The sequence below is a fragment of the Branchiostoma floridae genome, chromosome 12 (assembly GCF_000003815.2).
Source record: "Branchiostoma floridae strain S238N-H82 chromosome 12, Bfl_VNyyK, whole genome shotgun sequence".
In the NCBI taxonomy this organism is placed as follows: Eukaryota; Metazoa; Chordata; class Leptocardii; order Amphioxiformes; family Branchiostomatidae; genus Branchiostoma; species Branchiostoma floridae.
In genome coordinates, this window is record NC_049990.1 from 18,078,348 (window position 1) to 18,099,223 (window position 20,876).

The 20,876-nt window shown below is 42.6% G+C and overlaps 3 protein-coding genes across 4 annotated transcripts; 2 read left to right on the plus strand and 1 right to left on the minus strand.

Moving 5' to 3' along the window:
- The first annotated feature begins 1,639 nt into the window (after positions 1–1,639).
- LOC118427758 (G patch domain-containing protein 3-like) lies at positions 1,640–8,510 on the plus strand. Its single transcript, XM_035837682.1, has 7 exons — positions 1,640–2,421; positions 3,469–4,066; positions 4,718–5,169; positions 5,516–5,750; positions 6,891–7,060; positions 7,513–7,640; positions 8,291–8,510. The coding sequence occupies exons 2-7, from the start codon at positions 3,541–3,543 to the stop codon at positions 8,490–8,492; spliced, it is 1,713 nt and encodes a 570-aa protein (XP_035693575.1). The 5' UTR covers positions 1,640–2,421; positions 3,469–3,540; the 3' UTR covers positions 8,493–8,510.
- A 528-nt stretch (positions 8,511–9,038) lies between these two features.
- LOC118427955 (NHL repeat-containing protein 3-like) lies at positions 9,039–15,819 on the minus strand. 2 transcript variants are annotated; one of them, XM_035837921.1, is made up of 5 exons: positions 15,610–15,819; positions 14,387–14,552; positions 13,332–13,532; positions 10,267–10,474; positions 9,039–9,702 (listed from the first exon to the last, which is right to left on the minus strand). In XM_035837921.1, the coding sequence occupies exons 1-5, from the start codon at positions 15,805–15,807 to the stop codon at positions 9,471–9,473; spliced, it is 1,005 nt and encodes a 334-aa protein (XP_035693814.1). In that variant the 5' UTR covers positions 15,808–15,819; the 3' UTR covers positions 9,039–9,470. The 2 variants fall into 2 exon arrangements, with proteins under 2 accessions (XP_035693814.1, XP_035693815.1); XM_035837922.1 differs by lacking the exon at positions 15,610–15,819 and adding an exon at positions 15,244–15,381.
- Positions 15,820–16,116: 297 nt separating this feature from the next.
- On the plus strand, positions 16,117–20,221 carry LOC118426918 (von Hippel-Lindau disease tumor suppressor-like). Its single transcript, XM_035836538.1, has 2 exons — positions 16,117–16,655; positions 18,262–20,221. The coding sequence occupies exons 1-2, from the start codon at positions 16,325–16,327 to the stop codon at positions 18,393–18,395; spliced, it is 465 nt and encodes a 154-aa protein (XP_035692431.1). The 5' UTR covers positions 16,117–16,324; the 3' UTR covers positions 18,396–20,221.
- The last annotated feature ends 655 nt before the right edge of the window (positions 20,222–20,876 follow it).

The following is a 20,876-nucleotide window of genomic DNA, read 5'->3' on the forward strand; positions in this document are numbered from 1 at the left end:
TTTGGAGGAAACTTGAGTTGACCTCAGGCAACCATCTAGATCTGTGACGTTAACAGTTTTTGCAAACCCCACCAAAACTCCTCAGGCATCAGCTGAAGGAAACACGATAATAGAAGCAAGCAGATTTTTTTCCTTCTTACTCTGAACCAATGGGCGCGCTTGGTGATGACATAAGAACGTGACGTCACAGATGATTGGGACAAAATACTGGGAATATTGGGCAGTTTGCAATGCTAATGTTTAGTGGCATACCTACACGTTTATAGCAAGCTGAACAACAGAAAAGTGAAATCGCCGTGGGTATTTCCGTGCTGTTTACTTTTCATGCGTATAAGAGGTTAGCTTTGCGAGTGTGTGTTTGTGTGTGTGTGTTTGTATTTGTGAGTGTGTGTGTGTGTGTGTGTGTGTGTAGTTGCACACTGCCCGTGTATGGAAATGGTTGTGTCTACTCATTAAGGCCACAGCAAGTAAATTTTATGGATGACATCCTCTGCAGACTGCAAAAATAATGAGATAGGGCGAAAAAAAACAAGATGGGTAAAAAAAACAAGATGGCAAATTTTAAAATAGACGCTGTAACAAGACAAAATATGGCATCGCAGTCAACAAGGCATTCATTCCTGTACTTAAGAAGTGCACCAGTGTAGCTAAAGTGACACTAGTGTGGTAGACTGGTATCATTAACCATGTTGGCAACTACACTCATAGCTTCCATAGTTGTGCCACTTTTACAACTAACTATAAAGTTGCACCTCTGCAACTACAGTCAATGCTACAGAGTCTCTAGTGTCAATTCTACATTCAATGATTAGGTTACAACACAACCTTTACCCATTTTCGTCTATCCGGCATTCCCTGAAGAAGAAAAAAATTCTTGTTTTTTTTTCTGAAATCAGGCGAAAATTAATGAGCGCGCGGATGTCATCCACAAAATTTACTTGCTGTGGCCTAATTCTGACTTCTATTGCATCACTACAAGCACTTTAAGTAGTTTAAGATTCCGTTGAAATCAGTGAAATCACTTGCAACACAAGTAAGAGTAAACTCCATTTGCAACACGGAGGTACACCCAAATAACATGGGAAGAACCCACTGGGAAGAACCTTGCATTGTTACGTCGTTGATTTTGGAACGTCGAATCTGCCGCGTTGCCATGGAGTGTATTTATTGTTTAGAACGCTAGGTGTCGCCGTGACCGACAACACGCATCGTTGTTGCTCTTGCAGAAATAACTGTTGCACGTGAATAACTAGCGTTTTATTACAAGGCTGTTAGATTTTCTTGTGTAGGAAAGTCATTTATATCTCTCTCTTCAAATATGGGAAAATGTTGCTCCAAGTCAAAGGTTGACGTCGCGAAGCAAGCTCAGCCCCAAAATGGTGCCAGCATGTACAAGCCGCCAAAGGAGCATCGACCAAAAAGTGTCGGGAAGTCTCACAACAAGGTCAAGGTCAATGGTTCAGGTAAATTAAAGTCCATAATGTATTCACATAGTTTAGCCAGCATAGGCGTTGAATCTATTACTACTAAACATTAGTTTTATGTTCTGAAACGCCAATACATAATTATGTAATTAATGATACCTAAAGGAGGCAAAGGAGAACAGTTCTTGGTTCTAACTTGTAAACATGCCTCAGTAGTGAGTTCTAGAACACTAGAGCAGAAGGTGACACGTTACGATATACGAAATAAGTTGTGCTATACTTAATACTATGAATCTATCCGACTGTTCCAGACAAAGTTGGCTCCCCTACCCGTATCGTGGTGAAGAGCCGATCTCAGTCGGACGTAGAAAAACCTGCCGCCGCCACCGTCAACTCATCTACGGAGCTGAAGCAGACAAACCTCCCGCCCCTCCCCACAACTCCCGGCGGCTCCCCCCGTGGTCGGTACTTCCAACACATTCCCAGCACCGCCTTCCAGTGTCCCCCGCCCGAGAACGCGTCCATGGCCGCTCGGGCCTGCGGCTACTCCTCCAACCTGCACCGGCTGCACAGCGACCCCGCCTGCCTGAGAGAGGAGGATCCTATGGCTGACCCAATCAACTGCGAGTATCGCTACCAGCTGACATTGACGTCATTGGTCAAGCTGAGGCCACTTGAGCGCGGGTTCCATCTACCCAATTATGAGCCCATCAACACTCCTTATATTTACTATCAGAACGAGCAGACATGGAGAGAAGAAGATGATGAAGACACAGACTCTATGAAGCCGCTTCAATGATCACATCTACTACTAGCGATCGGTATCGGTACTGCAGGCAGATTCCTGTGGGCGCTGTCAGGTCTTCATGGCCGCTCGGGACTACAGCTATTCCCCAACCTCGCAGGGGCAGGGTAGGGCCGCGGGAGGAGACACACCCCCAGTTGGGCGGTGGTCTGTTCAAAGGTTAACCATCAGGGAAGACCGAGCTGGTACAGGGTAAGGAGACCTCTTCAATATGCATTAAAGAGAGAACGAGCAGTGACAGTAGTCGCTTGGTCGCTCCACAGATGGGCGTTACAGCCGCAGGGCTCTAGCCAGCTTGATTTCATTTCCGTCAGCCAATTCCCATTGTCGCGAAAACCGCGAAAATTGAGATAGGAAGACGGAACTGAGACCTTGAAGACCTTGAAAAGCGGGTTTTTAATGAGATTATCGTATGCGAAGGGGCGCCGACACACTAAGTCAACAATCATAATAATAGCAAAACAAATAGTGTGTGGCTTTCCGACCATGGACCGTCCCCAAGCCGCCTGTAGCTTCCACCAAGAATTTTTGTCCGCCAAGGTTGACGGATTGGTTTAAAAAATTTTCCGTCACACGCAGCAAATTTCCGTCAATTGACGGAAAAACGGACACTGGCTAACAGGAGCCAAGGAACAGCAAAACCCAGGTGGCAGCCTGTCGTCTGCTGAGTAAAAAGCGACGGAGAGGGTCCTACCGTTTTAGACTGCCCATTAGTAGCTGTATGGGTAGCAGTAAGCTTGTATTCATCATTAGTGACAATGCAAAGTATCCTCAAATTTACGTAAACTGATTATTGTTATAATATTAAGAAGTTTCAGTCGCCCAGATCACCGTTACGCGTTACATAGCCAGAACCATAATCCATTGAAATATTCAGTAGTTCATCGCAGTTCGCCTCAAGTTTGTGTTAACATCGGTGTACCTGCCATTATGACTAGAGTCAATGATATTCTACACGTACAGTACGTGATAGAAATGTTTTAGTTGGGTCGCCAAACCACGCGCCGGACACACAATGACCATCTGGTGTTGTCCACGGTGCTGACCAACCGTTCCTCTGCCTAGTCTTGTACACGATAAACGTTGTCATATTCGCCAGTGGATATGATATGTTGTACGTTGTCATTTGATTATTTCTCAATTGTTACCAATGATCTATAAATCAATGCATTTGACGAAATTTTTGAGAAGATGTGATCGACTAGAATTGAATTTCCGAAATGTTTGTGTCAAGTTTAGTAGCACCCCCCTCGCTGCAGATGGAATCGTCCAACGTCCGGATGACGTCCATTCCCTCTGACGTCATCCAACATGGCTGACACAAACACCAAGAAAGTCGTCTACGGAATCGTTGGCAATATTCCTGCACATTTTCACTCTGCGGATCTCAGAAACTACTTCTCCCAGTTCATAGAGAGCGGCGGCTTCGACTGTTTTCACTTCAGACATCGTCCGGAGGCGAGAGACGGAGATACAGCGGGGGAAAACAATGATGAAGAAAGTGTTTCGCAAGAAGGGAAGGGGGAGGGGGGCAAGTTCGTAGGTTCGGGAACAAATGTTTCGAAAGTAAGTGGAATTACGGACATTTTACCGTCTACGTCTACATCTGAACAGAAAGTCTTGACAGACTATAGAGCAACTGTGGATAGCGAGACTTCAAGAGATCCAAGCAGAAGTAAGACGAACAGAAGAAAAACTTTGTGCTGTGTTGTACGCGTTGTGGAACAGAGGTGGGACGAACTAGTGAAGATGTACCACGGGAAACACTGGGTGGACAGGCGGGGGGACTACCTCCGGCACCGGGCTACCGTCAGGAGGGTCAGGCTGGCAGAGGAAGGTGCGATAGACAGAAATCACACTGCTATATGATTTGATATCATATGTTGCTTTGATTGTGATGATTTCATTTTATAAGCGCTTTCACAGAGGTCAGCATGCATGTGCAGCGAAAGGAATTCTAGGTACCGGTAATATGTCAAAGGCAAAGGCCTCAAAAAAAGAAAACAGTCCTTGTCTCGACCATTGTTGCGATTTGCATAACAACGTCCAGACAGGTTCTGTTTTCATTTTGTGGGCCTTTACCTTTGACATATTATCTAGAATTCCTGTCGCCGCACATGTGTTCTGATTTCTGTGAAAGGGCTCATTGCTGATCAGATATTGCAGATTTTATAACATTTTATTGTCAACACTTACACTACAGGTTTTTCTTTCATAATTTTTGTTTGTAATTTTTTTCAATCAAATAAATGTTCTTGTTCTGGAATAGCACGTTTGGGAGTAATTTTCTTCTGAAAAAATCTTTAAAGTGACACAAAATGCATTGTCCCAATCTTTTCCAGCTTGTATCTATCACTTCAGCCAAAATCTTTTTATTTTAATTAAATGATAGAATCCCTACTGAGTAATGACCAATTTTTTTCAGGAGCGTAACCAGAAACACAACATATTTTTTTCTAGGCCTTACAAACAATGTCCAATGTTTCAGGTTCTGATGCATTGAAGTACCAGACAAGAAAGGAAGTTGAGCAAAGACGGAAGAGGAAAGATGGAGAAACCATCAGCCAATCAGAGCTGCAGAAGCTCATCGAGCTCCACCCGCCCAACGTCATGCCTCGCGGGAACGTGGGAACGCCAATCAAAGTGTTTCTAGAACTGATCCGCACATGCAGGCTCCCCCCTATTCTCATCCACAAACTTGGACTGGTCTTCCCTTCCACTGGGTCTAGCAGGAGGTATGGGAACGTACCATTTGACTATGGGGGGAGTGTGAGGGAGGGAAGCATGGTGCTGACTGCTACAGGGGAGGAGCTGTCTGCCGAGGTGGGGTTTGTGGAACAGCAACAAAGAAGGAGGGAAGAAGAGAAGGAGGAAAGGAGGGAACAGGAGAGACAGCAGAAGGAGGAGGAAGATAAAGCAGATGAGTCTCACTCTGATGATGTAAGTTTTAATAAGTGTGTACTGTATTTAAGGAGTACATATACTTAACTCCAGAAGTGGGCCTTCCATTAGATGTCTTGATTCTGCTTGTTACAGGAAGTGTTTCTACCGGTAGATGCGAGTCAAATCTGTGTCTTCTTGTAACTTCACAGAAATGTTACTCAGAAACGCAAATTGCAAAATACATGGAGATGTCAGTGAAATACATGTACCTATCTTGTGCCTAATAGCATTAGCATGGTTACGAAATTGGAAAACTAGTGATGTGCAGTACATATCACTGCATAGTTATAAAATGAATGCTGCGTGCAGTGTGTTAAACTCTCAAGTTATCCCCTTCCAACAGGACGATGACAGGTGTGAGGAATGGGAGCGCCACGAGGCCCTGTACGACGACGTGACCAAACAGGGGCGGAACAAGGAGCGACTGTTTGAGGAGGAGATCGAGCTGAAGTGGGAGAAGGGCGGGAGCGGGCTGGTGTTCTACACAGACGCGCAGTACTGGGACCAGCTCAGGGGGGACTTTGATGAGAGGACTACTGATGACTGGGATGTAGACATGAGTGTGTACTATGATCCAGGTAAGGTATAGAGGACTACTGATGACTGGGATGTAGACATGAGTGTGTACTATGATCCAGGTAAGGTATAGAGAACTACTGATGACTGGGATGTAGACATGAGTGTGTACTATGATCCAGGTAAGGTATAGAGGACTACTGATGACTGGGATGTAGACATGAGTGTGTACTATGATCCAGGTAAGGTATAGAGGACTACTGATGACTGGGATGTAGACATGAGTGTGTACTATGATCCAGGTAAGGTATAGAGGACTACTGATGACTGGGATGTAGACATGAGTGTGTACTATGATCCAGGTAAGGTATAGAGAACTACCGATGACTGGGATGTAGACATTAGTGTGTACTATGATCCAGGTAAGGTATAGAGAACTACTGATGACTGGGATGTAGACATGAGTGTGTACTATGATCCAGGTAAGGTATAGAGGACTACTGATGACTGGGATGTAGACATTAGTGTGTACTATGATCCAGGTAAGGTATAGACAACTACTGATGACTGGGATGTAGACATGAGTGTGTACTATGATCCAGGTATGGTCATCGTATTTGCCTTTCTTACCATCTTTGTTTATTACCAGTAGTACATGAAAAATGTTTTTTGTTCTATCTGTATGTTTGTCTGCTTGGCAGTACTTGCCTATGTTTCCAGATATTTGTGGTCAGCATAACTTAAGAACCTTCATATGGATATGTGATGATATTTGGTTTGTAGGTCTGTGTTGAGAAGTGGAGGTTGAGGACAATGCATTATAGGCCTCCTGGCAGCTGACCTTGGTACTGCAGCAAAACTTTCCCAGTTTGGTATCTTTTGTTCTGGGCATGCTATTGTCTTGTTTTATAGCAACTTTTTTGTAACCAGCATTGGTCAGTTAATGAACAGGATAACTCACAAAATCATTTAAAAGGTTTTTGATTTTTGTTTGAAGGAAGAATTTAATTTTTAGCCCCCTACCAACGTCTTTCAAAGTGCAGCTTCCTATCTAACTACAGATTAGTATACGTTGATTATAATTATGTTGCCTTTGCAGGCATTTGCCTTGTCCAAGGGTTGGGAATTTTCATAGTAATTGTTAGACTTCTTAATCTAATGTGAAAATGACTGATAAAAGATCTCTTGTATTGTTCTTACAGATGGAGGAGACAAGGATGCCCGTGACTATCTCCAGATGCGTCTTGAGCAGCGGCTACGGGCGGGTCTAGATGGGGAAGACGTCACCACAACGAAGAAAGACAAACGGAGGCAGCGGAAGGAACAGAAGGATCAAGAAGGAAAGATTGGACAGTTTGAGAAGCATACAAAGGTTCATGTCTTGTTTATGGTATCAATAATGTGACATAAAGTAAGGAAACAATAAATGTACAGTTTTTGATAAGTGTAAGTTGTACTTTCATGTAGAATAAATCTAGAATACAACGTGATCTGACTCAAGAATTCACTGCGTAGTGATTTATTTTCATGTCCTGCCCTTCTGAGAAAACAGAAAATTCAAGGCAAAATATGCCGAAAGTTTAGCATGGGCAAACAAAAATGACAACAATAGCAATTTCAACGTCCCAATCTAGTATTTAAATTTACCATGTGATAACCCAATTGTTGCCCTATATGGATTACCCATTTAGAACATAATCACAGCTTGGGTTGGGACATAATAGGGGATATCAGACAAGTCCCAAATCTCAGCCAGTTAGTTTTGGATGGTTGTTTCATAAAGGTATTTTCATAGATCATTTATGTGTATGTTTCCATCCCCAGGGTCTCGGGCGTAAGATAATGGAGAGGCAGGGCTGGCGAGACGGGGAGGGGCTGGGGTCCTGGAAGAAGGGGCCGGCGGACGCTCTGGGGAACGAAGGACAGGGACCCTGGGACAAGAGGGGCTTCGGGTGAGTAGAGAGATCCTTAATGTCAGATGTAGTAACATAATTACTACTTAAGTCTTCATGCATTGACCTCTTCTTGCATTCAATGACGTACATGTATACATATGTACAGGGCTTGAAATACCCTGTGCAGGTAAAATTTGAGCTGTGCAGGTGTTTTTAATGTATACCTGTACCTAAACTGCACAGGTCAATATACTGGGTTTTTATTATACATGACTGTACTATGATGTAGGTGTATGTGAATTTTAACTAGCTTCATTAACTGGTATACCACCTATGAAGTATAAAAGAAATAATAGCAATGGTTTCTGAAAAGTTTTTAGTATGATCTATGCTTCCTAACTTTTGAGTGGACTGGTGCAGGTAAAATTTTTGTCTGGTGCAGGTAGTGTCCAACGTTACCTGCACCAGTGCAGGTATGCAGAAAAAAGTATTTCGAGCCCAGTAGGTTGTATCTTCATTGAGTCCGAGGGGTAGTCTGACAAGATACAGTAGCTGATATCTTGCGTACCTTTACCGTTAAGTTGATAAATCAAGAAGTACACTACTGTCACTCAGTATCAGTACATAGTGTTTTGTGGTAGTTTTGTCATTCTTGAGTGGGTACATGTACTAGTACACTAAACTGTGTTGTTGTTTTCTTTCTGCAGTTTCTATGGCGAGAAGCTTGACCGCCAGGCTGGAGGGAACAAACGCCGGCGCGTAGAGAAGGACGTTGTGATCTCTACCGTGTACGACGAGCCGCACCAACTGGATAACGCAGAAACGCTGACGAGACAGGCTGGGCCACATACGCTCAAGTACAGGACTAGTGTTCCCTTTGTCAGGGGCACACAGGAGGACAAGACATGATGGAAAATAATTACTATAGTATAACAGGAAAAATTATTTTTGTGGGGATTCGATTTTGTGATAGCCAAAAAACGGTGTTTGCGGTGGTTGTAAGTTCACGGTTAGGCCATGTTAATTTGATTATATGGATGACATCCTGTGGGAATCCAAAAACTGATGCAAGCGTGCGAATAAAAAAGAAGTTTGCCAAAAAAACTTGCCTTTATTAAGAAATCAAAGTGGTCAAGAAGGTTGAACAAATGACTGAAAATAGTATACCAAACAAGAGAATTTTCATTTTTGTTCTTTCGTATCTTCTTTGACCTTGTAATGTTCTCTGACAATGGTGTACGTTTTACGATATCAATTTTTGCAATCCACAGCTTATGTTTATGCTCATTTCGGAGCTGCTTTGTATGATTTAGAGTATGGTTGAAAACTTTTTTTTATTGGAAATGGCCAAAAATTGATGCGCGCATGGATGTCATCCATATCATGAAATCAACATGGCCTTAGAACTGCCACTTGGGTCTTACTGTAAAAGAGGAATTGTTTGTAATGGTTGTAAGTTTGCAGTAAAGAGGTCACTGTGTAATTTGCAACTTTTCATATAATTGTTGTGACATAGATAAGAATAAATCATTCCACATATTCTTTATGTCTGGACATAATTTCATCTTCAAACATGTTGTCACATTTTGTAAATCTACATTCACACTGCTAGAATATTCTCTTTACAACAATGTTGTAGCATTTCTTTTTATAGTTGCATAGTAGTCAATACAACGATTCATACAAATATGTACATAATTGATATACATTTGTATTGCAATTATACTGTATTGCACAATCTATTTTTTGTGTATCATTTTTCTACTTATTTACAAAAAGTTTTTTTACTACATTGTAGGATTTGGCCATGTGAAACAATGGCAAGATTGTCAGCCAATGAGGTAAAAGAATAAATTGCCCAATCAGGAAGGCTCTACCTTCCCCTCTTCAGTGCAAGGGTACAAACTTTTGACTCTGATTGGCTCCTATTTCTCCAACATAAAAGGCGCCTGTTGATTGGCTGACAGAAAGTAGGTGTGGTTTGACACCAGGAGCCATCTGGATGGTGTCAATCACTGTGCAGTTGCCAAGGAAACCAGGTTTTGAAGGAGCAGCCAGGATTAAGACACGTGACAGGTTCAACTGAATGACCAGGAGGTACTTCTTGTCTGCACTGAATCTGAAACAGTGAAGAGAAAAAGATATTCCAAAATTTGAAAAGAAAAAAATCATCATCACTCTACACAATGCATTGTGAACATATATGATTGTATAGTATATTACATAAATGTTATGGTCAGAAATAAATGACAGATCTGACCATGACTTTTGCAAACTATTGTATGAGATTTCATAATTTCAGATAGTTCTATCTACTTGTCCTGGAGCAGAGTTAAATTGTAACTTCCAATACCAAGAAATCTCCATACACAAACTTTTGAATGACCAACTCCAGTCTTTGTCAAGGAATGAGCAATCTGACTACTTTTATGACATCAAGGAAGGGCGCCAAAGACTTTCTGCAACTCATGATCCAATGCTCACTGAGTCGTGTTCTATCTGCATAATGTGACATCACAGAAGCGGTCAGATTGCCAATTTCTTGACAAAGACTGGAGTTTGTCAATTGAAAATTTGGGCAAGCCAATTTTTGTGTGTGTTGGAAGTTACAGTTAATTATGATCCAGAACTACTTTTACCAACACAGATACACATTAAAGTTACGTATCTACTTGTTGCATACCTCACAGAATATGGGCCGTCCCCTTTAAAACAGGATGACCACTCCCCGATGAAGGTGGGCTGCTGTCCTCCATGGAACACCTGTGTCCTGTTGTTGGCCCTGTCTGCCACCCACACCTGCCCAAACATGTCCACCTCCACACTGTGGGGGATGTAGAACTCCCCTGTGTTGTTCCCCTTCCCTCCAGACACCCACTCCAGTTTGTAATCTGTTTATCGTGGTAGAAGGCGGTCATGTCGAGGAAAATATGCCCAAATGTCAAGAAAGTTAATCGCAAACTGAACCTACAAAATGCCAACCCCCTTAACAGAGGCAGCTAGAGACCAGTAATCAGACCTGAACGACATCCCAAAATGTCCATCGCTTGTAAGACAGGGAATAACAGACGCTAAACTCAATAGTTCAGTTCAGTTCATGGTGTTTGAAGTTTACAGTCAAAACGATGGTCATACAGTAGTAAGACAGAGCACAGAGTCTGACATATTTTGGTGTGCTGAGTTTCCAGTGAGAGTTCACTGCAGAAACAAATTTTGAACCACTGCAAAGATTGCACAATTTACAGGGTAAAGGTAAAGGTAGTATCATAGCCTTTTGAGGCTGTAGGGGCAGTGGGTTGTTCTCCACTGTGTGTGGGGCACGCAGGCTTTTAGCCAGGCATGCGTCAACGCGTCATCTGGACGCCCTTTTCTTAGAATAACAAGAAATTTGATGCCCCTGGACGCCCTATACTGGGGAGAAAATCCTCTGACAAGCATGAAATTCTGATTGACACAGACAAGGTCATCTGTGGTCACAGTCTTCTACTGTGACATCTGTAACAGTATTTTTGCCTCTTGGGATACCTTAGAATGCACTATTTTAACTTAAAATCGTCAAAAACTCTGCACCATGGAAGGTGGATGCCCCCAGACCCCCCTACAAAAGTCACTTACCACGACTCACCAATAAGTTTGGACTCCCTATTATAAAATCTTAGCTAAAAGCCTGGGGGCACGGTATTAGGAGCCCGGAGGCAGAGCCCATTCCTCTTATCTACTCCTTTTACTTCCCCAAATGAAGTCAGGTACCCATTTTGACACCTCGCTGGAGTTAGGAAAGTCCTGTTAATCCCCCTTTATAAATCAAGAATTTAGCTTGGCCAACTTGTCAGCGAGCTCTAAATTACGAGGAGGCATGACCCCGATGCCTACGAACAAATGGCAGAGTTTCTTCGTCGGCATCAGGGTCATACCTCCTCGTAATTTAGAGCTTGCTGACAACTCGGCCGAGCTAAATTCTGGATTTGTAAAGGGGGCTTAAAGGACAGCATCAGAAAATTTTCAATTCTTTATTTTCCAGTAGTTTACTCATTAAAAAGTTGATGTACGTCAATTTTTACATTGATCCGCCTAATATGACCCTGTAGACACGTTTGAACTTCGCGCTCTCCTCCTCTCCCCGCCGGGCTGGCCAATGATGTAATGGCCTCGTTCTGATCGTCTGAGATTGTATGACGTCACGGATCAGAAACTTCTAGCCAGCCATTTTGCTCGGTGAACCTCGGTCCTCTTAGCGGTAAATAATCACCCCGCCATTCTGGAGTTCAGTTTGTTGTTGTTGAAAATTACTTTCGTGGACCTGTAAGTCGCATTGTGAGCTGTCTACGAAGCCATAGTCCCCGGGAGACTGAACATGAATAAGCTTGCCTGCGAGTAAACCGCGCGGCGACGGGACGAAATTAAAACAATGGCGGTGGGGGAGGTTCACGCACCATGCCTTTCTGGACTTTTACAAGAGCGAGTTCGGGTCAGTTCTTACCTTCTCCTTTCCGGACAGCACAGCGATAATTACACGTAAGCTTCCACGAATTTTGGTTGAATTCACAATTGTCCAACTAGCAGGGACATTAAAAAAAACAACATTTTTCCTCCGACAACATACCCTTGATCGCTACATATCGAACGATACCCCTTCCGCGCCGAAACATACATACAGCATTGTTGTTTTTACATACAACACAGGCCGGCATTGTGAATGGCGCGAAATGTCGGCTTCGTTTCAGAGTCCGTGATTTGTTTTGAATGAACCCCCAGCAATCTCAGCCAAAGCTACATGATTGAAAAACCGACCAGTCCAGATAATTTACCCGAGAAACAGAAAATAAAGTGAGAGGCGAGGCGTAACTCGCACGATCTGTACAAGTTGCGGTGCTATCTGTTTCAGCACGAAAAGGGGGTCGTTCGATATGTAGCGATCAAGGGTATGTTGTCAGAGGAAAAATGTTGTTTTTTTAATATCCCTGCCAGTTGGACAATTGTGAATTCAACCAAAATTCGTGGAAGCTTACGTGTAATTATCGCTGTGCTGTCCGGAAAGGAGAAGGTAAGAACTGACCCAAACTCGCTCTTGTAAAAGTCCAGAAAGGCACGGTGCGTGAACCTCCCCCACCGCCATTGTTTTGATATCGTCCCGTCGCCGCGCGGTTTACTCGCAGGCATGCTTATTCATGTTCAGTCTCCCGGGGACTATGGCTTCGTAGACAGCTCACAATGCGACTTACAGGTCCACGAAAGTAATTTTCAACAACAACAAACTGAACTCCAGAATGGCGGGGTGATTATTTACTGCTGAGAGTACCGAGGTTCACAGAGCAAAATGGCTAGCTAGAAGTTTCTGATCCGTGACGTCATACAATCTCAGACGATCAAAACGAGGCCATTACGTCATCGGCCAGCGCGGCGGGGAGAGGAGGAGAGCGCGAAGTTCAAACGTGTCTACAGGGTCATATTAGGCGGATCAATGTAAAAATTGACGTACATCAACTTTTTAATGAGTAAACTACTGGAAAATAAAGAATTGAAAATTTTCTGATGCTGTCCTTTAAAGACATTGCCTTTCTGGAGGACACAATGTCTAGCCAGGAAAGGCAGGAACTGAACCTGTGACTCCTGTTCACAAGCCTACATGAGTGTAAAAAATATTAGTCCTTACATTTCTCCTATCTGTTTCAAATGATTTACAGTTGTTAGTGATTTTCATGCTTACGACTGCATGCTTATGATTCTTGTGCGGAAATGGACACTGACCCGGTGAGAACTTGAGCAGCCTGTTGTTCATCCCTCCGTCCCCGTCTACCACGTACATTTCCCCTTTAGCATTGAAGGCCACATCCGCCGGTTGGTCGAACTGTAAGGGGTTCCTCCCTGTGCCCGCCTGCCCTGGTGTACCCAGGACGTGTATCAGTGTACCATCCCTGCCAAAGGCTTTAACTGTGTGACCCCAGGGACCTGTGTAGAGAAGTTATCATAGATAAGTGAGACATGAAATGTTACATGTAGAAGTAGGCAACTGTTATTCAAATTTCAATCTCCAAGGCAAAGCAGATCGTACGGTAGCATAAGATAGTATGAAAAGCTGGCCGAGGAGTGTAGCTGGCCTAGTAGGAGTGTGATTTGGCTACCGTGGCATTCTGTTACAGATCCTCCGGTAGCTATACACACTCCTAGGCTGGCTCCACACACTCCTTTGCTGACTTTTGATACTGATGCTTGGAGATTACTGCTTTCTTGCCTGTACATGCATTTTGCTGTAAATCATTACATAGCAACTAAAACTTAACCAGTTGTAGTACTGTACTCTAAGCATTCAAAGCAGGGTCTGCAATGCACATCAATTTGGCATGTGCTTCTCTATTGTACAATTTAAAAGGCAGCTCCTCAAAAGCATTGTATTACTAGCCACCTTCACTGGCATCTCTGGTGGCCTTGGCGTAAGTTTTTATGTGTGTGGTGGTGGGGGGGGGGGGGGGGGGTGATTCGCCGGGAAAGGGAAATATGCCGGGAAAGGAAAAATGCCGGGAGAGGAATATACATGTATACCGGGAAGCTTGTACGCCTAGCATACAGCTAGATAGCATCCCTCAAAACCACTCTAATACTAATCTAGCTCTGTACTTTGAATATAAGTAGCTTAGGCAATACTAGGTCTTACTAGCTCTGTACTTTGAATAATTGTGATGCCAGTCCCTCTAGTTTTGGAATAAATTCCTGTAAAAGGAACCTTCCTGCATCCATCTGAAGCTCTCTGATTTAAAGAGCAAGAACGTAACGCCCAGTATCATATACAATAGACTAGAACTGACCACTGCCCACATCAGTGACCCATATCTCTGCCTCGGCTGCAGTCTTCCCTGCAGGGATGTGCACCCTGGTCCCGTGGGGCATGTCAATCCTCTCTATGTCGGACCAGCTACGCAGGAACGTGCCGTCCTCCGAGAACACGTTCATCTTGGTGCTGACATTTCCTCTCTGGAAACAAATCAATGGACATTAAATTTAACCCTTGTCCTGCTGAGCCTGTACTGTATACACGGGATCAACATTATATATATAATGCCTATAATGTGCGTACAGTATCTTTACAGGTTTGGGGCATTTCTCACTTGAATGTGGCATACCACAGCAAAGCTTATCGATTGGGGAGGTAAATCTGCAGCAGCAGCACAGAATAGGTCAAATTTTACTGATCTGATTATTAGCCAGTTTTAAATAGGGTGGTTAAACTTAAAGTGGCAAAAAAATTCTCACCAGGACGGGTTAACCTTAACTTTTAGCATCCTTATGGTGGGAAAAAAAAGCATCATTATGTTAACATCCTGGTATCCAAATCTATTGTTGGTGTCAAGTTCATTTATCCTGGGAAGTGGTCGGAAGAGACTCGACTGGGCTATAAAGTACTGAATTTCTTGAATTCCCACAGTTATGTTTGTGGCTTTTCACGATGACAACCGCAAACCTAAAACCGGTGTTTCCATTATTGTAAAGAATGCAACAGTGCTATGGCAAACTTAAAATCACTGCCTGTCTGCAAATGCTCCACATTTTCTCATAAATCCACACAAACCTATGGGCATTTACAATAAAATAGGCTTGGAGCATTTGGATGTCTCTTGGCAAGAAATAGAATCGTGCTATCAAAAGCTGTTCAAAGTACATGTACATGTAGTTGTGAGCCAGGAATGATGCCATCACGACATCAAAAGTGTATGGGATGTTGATTCTCTGACTGGTGATGGCGAAAAAGAGTTACTAGTAGTTCAGTATGATGGAATTCAGCTGTTCAAAGAAGCACTTCTCAGTAGTGTCACCTAGCGACTTCACTCATACTTGCAGCTTCCCAGTCACAACAAGTGATCAAGTTGTGTTTGTACTATCCGTGAACGTATTTAAACCATGAATGTTCTATTTCTGGACTAAGCCACCACGCTGATGCTAGTGACGGACCAATACACCCTTTGAGCTCTAAAGGAATGCAAAAATCGATAAATCGTTACATGAAGTTGTGAAGTTTCTGTGTAGTGTTTACCTGTGCCACGAAGACTTCGTCCACATTTTCGCCTACCAAAACGCCTGTGCTGAACTCCTGCGCTTGAAAGTGGGAGGGAACCAGCGGCCATGTCGGCACCAGCTTGTACAGCGGCGATCTGTACGAACTAACGATTCCTAGCAGCAAGAAGCACACAAAACCTCGACACACAGTTTCACAAGTTCGACTGGAAGCCATCTTGGGACTTATCAGAACGAACTACTTCTATGAGGGTATAGACAAGTTTAAGTATTCTAGGTATTATATCCTACAGCCCAAATTAATTTACTAACTTAATTCTGTAAAATTTAAGTTACAATATTAAACATATTTCTTTGCATTGCTTTACAAAAAAATAATAAAAAGGCAAATTTTCAATGTTTGACATAATTTACTTGACCCCTATGTATAAAATGCGCTAGTCCAACTTGTGTCGTCATGCTACCTTGTGCACCCAAAACAACGGAACCTTTTCTTCTCTTTTCTTTTGTTCCCTCTTTATGTTTATCCTGTTAGAGTTTGTGTCTATAAGGAATAATTTCATCTTCATCAAATCGTTTTATAATCTTTATTTCCTAAGCTTAGAAGTACTAAAGCTTTCTACGGGAATAAAAACACAGGTATTGATGACGTAGTACACATCAACATCTGTAGTACATTTTGTGGAAGAAGACGACGGAGGTTGCCACGTTAGAGCTTCAACTTTGGCTGCGAAATGCCGAGTAACGAGGGCCACCAAGGCAACAGGGACAGGAAACTCGTATCAGGACCTTCCCTGGTACACTCTTTTACCAGATTTATCAACAAGAGCGAGCGCTGTGCGGATATAATCTGGATTGATTACGAAGGGAAGCGAGTGACTTACACCACCGACCTAAGACCTGGCGAGTATTTCGATGTAAACACCTTCGTAGGACACCCGTGGATTTTTAGAGACAGTCTGGCCAGAGACAAGCTGACGGTCAGGAGTAAGGAGATTTACTTCCCCACACCGTGGAACGGGGACTGGCCACCACAGAGGACAATCATCAACATTGGCATACCAGGTAAAATGATTTTTTTTACATAATCTTATACAAGTTAGTTACCTTCGCCAAGAAGGTTATGTTTTGACTTTTCGTTGTGTGTGTCTGTCAAATCTGTGTGTGTGCCCGTCTGCGAACATCATAACTCCAGAAGCCTTGGCATATGGTAGGTGCGTAGGGGTTATTGTTGTTGTCCTTGTTTAAATTTTAACGCCTAGTATTATTTTGCTAGACCCGTGTTCCACTTGGTTCAGCCTCTATGTACTACGCTCTTGGAGACTTGTGCTTGAGAGTCGCCCCTTGAGAGTTGCTGGAAGTGTTTTTAGGAGAGCACGTCAAGTCTGGGCATACTCACAATGTACCGAGAGAAGGCTAGGTACATCTGTTTGTTGGTTCCATCTGTAACGCCATCTCGCATTCCGGCCATTGTGGCACCTCTGCTGTGTTGTACACTTGTATGTCCCTGATTGTCTCGTATATGCTCTCCACTTCTAGCAGCATGTGATGTCTTTCCTCTTTGTAGAGAAGGCAGTTACTGTGGTACAAATAGTGGTTGATGGTCTCTAGAGCACTGCAGTGTAAGCAGACCTCTGGGTTCTTCCAGTTTTGGTTGGCATAGGGTGTAAAAATCTACACTTTATTAATTACTATGTACTGTAATTTCATGTGAATACACTTCCATTTGTAGAATGTTTAGTTGCTGTTTTTGTTGAAAATCACAACACTGCATGCAAATACATGTATATGCTTTATACATGTAACGTTACTACTTGTTTTGTTAGTGCAGAGCTGTTAACCCCAACCTTAAAACACTGTGAAATCCCAGCAAAAATAGATGAATATACACTATACTGCCCATACATCAGGACAAGCGGGTTAATCTCCTTGATCAGAAGATGCATCGGGCCCGGCGCCCATCTCAGCTTCAAGGGGGCACACACCAGTTTCTCGCCCCCATTGAAACCTATAGTTAAGAGACTTTTTTCAACGATGCCGCATTTAAAAAAAAAAATTTTCCCGGGAACTACGCCTATACAGAAAGTAAGCATGTACCATATGGTCTAACATATCTTATTTACAAGAAAATTCTAGTACTACAAATCTCATAATAATGAATATTCTAATGCATGTCGAAAGCCCATGGCGGTGACGTCATCGCTCAAGCGGCTCCGGCCCCTTCACTGTTTGCGGCCTCGGAGCGATACCCGGAAGCCAAGATTCGGCGACAAAAACTTACCGAAAACAGCATATAGGGGTCGAATTTTATACTACCAGCGATTTGGATCCGCTACGCTAATTTTACACTGTGTAACTGGGCACAAAACGGATGCTAAAATCCCCTTACTCCGAAATAAGTTGGGACTACCACGGACCCCGGTCGCGGAAGAACTGGTGTGTGCACCGTCAAAGCCCTGGGTCACACATAGGTGCTAGCATTACAGCAGGGGGCTAGTCCACTGGTAGTGTAGTGTGTTTAGCTTCCATACTCAACCTCTTAGCAGAAAAAGAAGTATGTACCATTTTGAAGAGTCTTTGGTATGACCCGGCTACTGCATCCAGTTTTTCTTGGTTGTCTCCCATCCAAGTATATATAGCATACTAACACTACCTTTTCCTTCCCACCCAGTGTACACATTGCGGGAGCGCTGCTCACAGGTCATCAGGCAGCTGGTGCCAAGGTCGCAGTATGACCTTCTGGAGATTCCCAAGACTCTGAAATTTGAGCTGGAAGGAGTGGATGACGCAATAATCATCTCATGAAGACAGGATAACTCAATAACGTCCTGTCTATTTCCGAATGATGGAAACATGGAGTTCCGACAACACCCTGTGCGTACCGAACAGTGAAGACAGGATGTCTGTAACTACTAGTACGTCCTTTATATGCCGAATGAGGAAATCAGCGCCCTAGATCTGCACCTTGATGCCAACGAGGACACGAATACTTTTGAATATAGTTTTCTTATGTACACAAAATTATTTTTCTCCTATAAAAATGTATCAATAGGCTGTCTGCTGTCTTCATCATGTAAAATAGTATTTGTGCTAACAGTGCTTTAGTGAACTTATCCTGTCAGTGCAAAGTAAAATTGACCTATTGTAGCGTAATTGCTGACAAGAACGTGTTCTCTAACATAAATGTCATTACTTTTACTTCTCCTTGACACTTAGTGACGAAACAGTGAGGATGTGATCCCAAACATGACACAAGTACTACTCAAGATATGATTTGAACCATATGTAATCGGTTAAGGTATAGTGATCCATCAGCATTTGTATTGTTTGCTTGATATCGTATCAATAACCATCATGTATAAGATGACAATAGTAATTAAGTATTTCATTTGGACAAATGTACACTAGATGTTAGCGTAGTTGTTTCCGAAGTCAGTTGGATTCCAGGAAAATTGGGTTGGAAGTTAAAACTTCTTTTTGGAAGTTATGAAGATGACAAAGCTTCTGCACTTGTGTGGACTGAAGATAGTTTTCTGTGGAAGTACAAGGAGCGATTGTTGCGAGCGATTGTTACACAAGTGACTGGATAGAGTGATTGACTATTTATAAATTCTATCCAGTTGCTTGAGTAAGTGGTACCTTGCACGGAGTAATGATGAAGCAAATCTACTAGTAAGTCCTTTTTGGCGACGCCTCAGGGATAGAGGCATTTGTGATAGAATTATGATCCCTTGAATATAATACAAACTCCCACCCAAAGTTTTACTACTACATGAAGTAGCCATATGCCAAAAAAGCAGTTACTCATGACAAGCAGCTGGTTATGAGTTTGGAAATGGTCAGAAGTTTTTATTGATGATCTATGATTATAACATGGAGTTACAGCGACAAAATATGATGATGATAACATAAAAAAGTTTTTCAAGGGGTCAAAAAATCTGCAAAAGTGTTAGTCTTACTGCATGACTTTGGAATGTCAGCCCACCGATGTTCAGGCAAGTACTTGTATGTTCCAGACCTTCTCATTGCATTAACTTATACTTTCCTGATGTTGAAATCCTCACAAATATATCCAGTACAGAGCAGTTATAAGAGTGTGGGTGTCATTATAGTGTTTGTTAAGTTCTCAGACTTGTATAAGCACCAACATATTATATGAGATACTACAGTCAAACCTGTCAAAAAACACCCCCCAAGAGGACCAATAAAGTCTGGTCTTTATGGACAGGTGGACAGACACTTATGATAAACAGGATTTTTAATGCTCGTGTCAATGGTGAAAAATCCAAGGAACCACCAAAAAGTGGTCACATTGGCCAGGTGTCAGTAGACGTGGTCACTTGTACGGGTTTGACTGTACATAGATTCTCTAGGTGTCCAGGTAAAGCTGAAGACAAACAACTATGTTACCTGGCAAGAATGTATCAACGAGGTATACAATGTACAACACCAGTGTGGCTTAAAATACAGGTCAATTGTCTAGGTCAACTGTAAGAGTATAAAGTATTCTTGCCAATGAATTGTTACATTGTATCATATTGGACAGAAAGTGCAGTCATTGATTTTTTTTCTCAAGAAAGATATTGTGTGCTTCTGTTCTTGAAATGAGAAGTAAATGATTATTCGAGCAATGGTATGAATTGTTGTCTTTTCATAGAATTTTGCAGCGGTCTGCAAGGAACTGGAAAAAAAACTACTGTGTTATGTACCTGTCTTTAGCCTTTCAGTAGATAGAACTTGACACCTTTGATAACATACAAGTTCATTGGTGTTGGTAGATGAGAAAAAGATTGAACTTTCCATAGCCAACACTTTGAAGAAATTGCAGGACACATTCAAGCCCACCATCTGACATTGAACCGAGACGGGGGACGCCGCAGGTTACCTGGCACTTATGACTGATTGCTGAGGTCATTTTCTGAAAGTAGCAGTAGACATGTCCATTCTGTGAACAAGGCTGAACATTTGGGGTAAGTCACAATTTCTTCAAAGTGCTACTAAGCTATTAGGGGTGGGTAATGGTTCACAAAAGATTTGGGTCCAGTTCAGGTCCAGAAGTACCTGGACCTAGTTGTGAAAAGCTGTAAATGGCCAATACTCATAAGTCTAAACCTGAGTGTTACTGCTGGTAAAATAAATAAACTAAACTAAACTAAAGCTACAAAGGAATCTGTTTGGTGGAGTATCCAACACCCATTCTAAAATCCTATCTTCATGTAAACAATGCTAAGTTTGACTGTAGAAACTTGGCAGAAATGACTATAACCTCTACTTTACTTGGCTCTT

What these genes read in the sequence shown, in the direction of transcription:
- LOC118426918 (XM_035836538.1), top strand. Translation starts at nt 16,325, where the DNA reads ATGCCGAGTAACGAGGGCCACCAAGGCAACAGGGACAGGAAACTCGTA. An exon ending in CATCAACATTGGCATACCAG is followed by an intron (nt 16,656 to 18,261) that starts GTAAAATGATTT and finishes CTTCCCACCCAG; the next exon opens with TGTACACATTGCGGGAGCGC.
- LOC118427955 (XM_035837921.1), bottom strand. Translation starts at nt 15,807, where the DNA reads ATGGCTTCCAGTCGAACTTGTGAAACTGTGTGTCGAGGTTTTGTGTGC. An exon ending in GGTCACTGATGTGGGCAGTG is followed by an intron (nt 13,533 to 14,386) that starts GTCAGTTCTAGT and finishes TTCTCTACACAG; the next exon opens with GTCCCTGGGGTCACACAGTT. An exon ending in GCTGCTCAAGTTCTCACCGG is followed by an intron (nt 10,475 to 13,331) that starts GTCAGTGTCCAT and finishes CACGATAAACAG; the next exon opens with ATTACAAACTGGAGTGGGTG.
- LOC118427758 (XM_035837682.1), top strand. Translation starts at nt 3,541, where the DNA reads ATGGCTGACACAAACACCAAGAAAGTCGTCTACGGAATCGTTGGCAAT. An exon ending in GGTCAGGCTGGCAGAGGAAG is followed by an intron (nt 4,067 to 4,717) that starts GTGCGATAGACA and finishes CCAATGTTTCAG; the next exon opens with GTTCTGATGCATTGAAGTAC. An exon ending in AGTTTGAGAAGCATACAAAG is followed by an intron (nt 7,061 to 7,512) that starts GTTCATGTCTTG and finishes TTCCATCCCCAG; the next exon opens with GGTCTCGGGCGTAAGATAAT.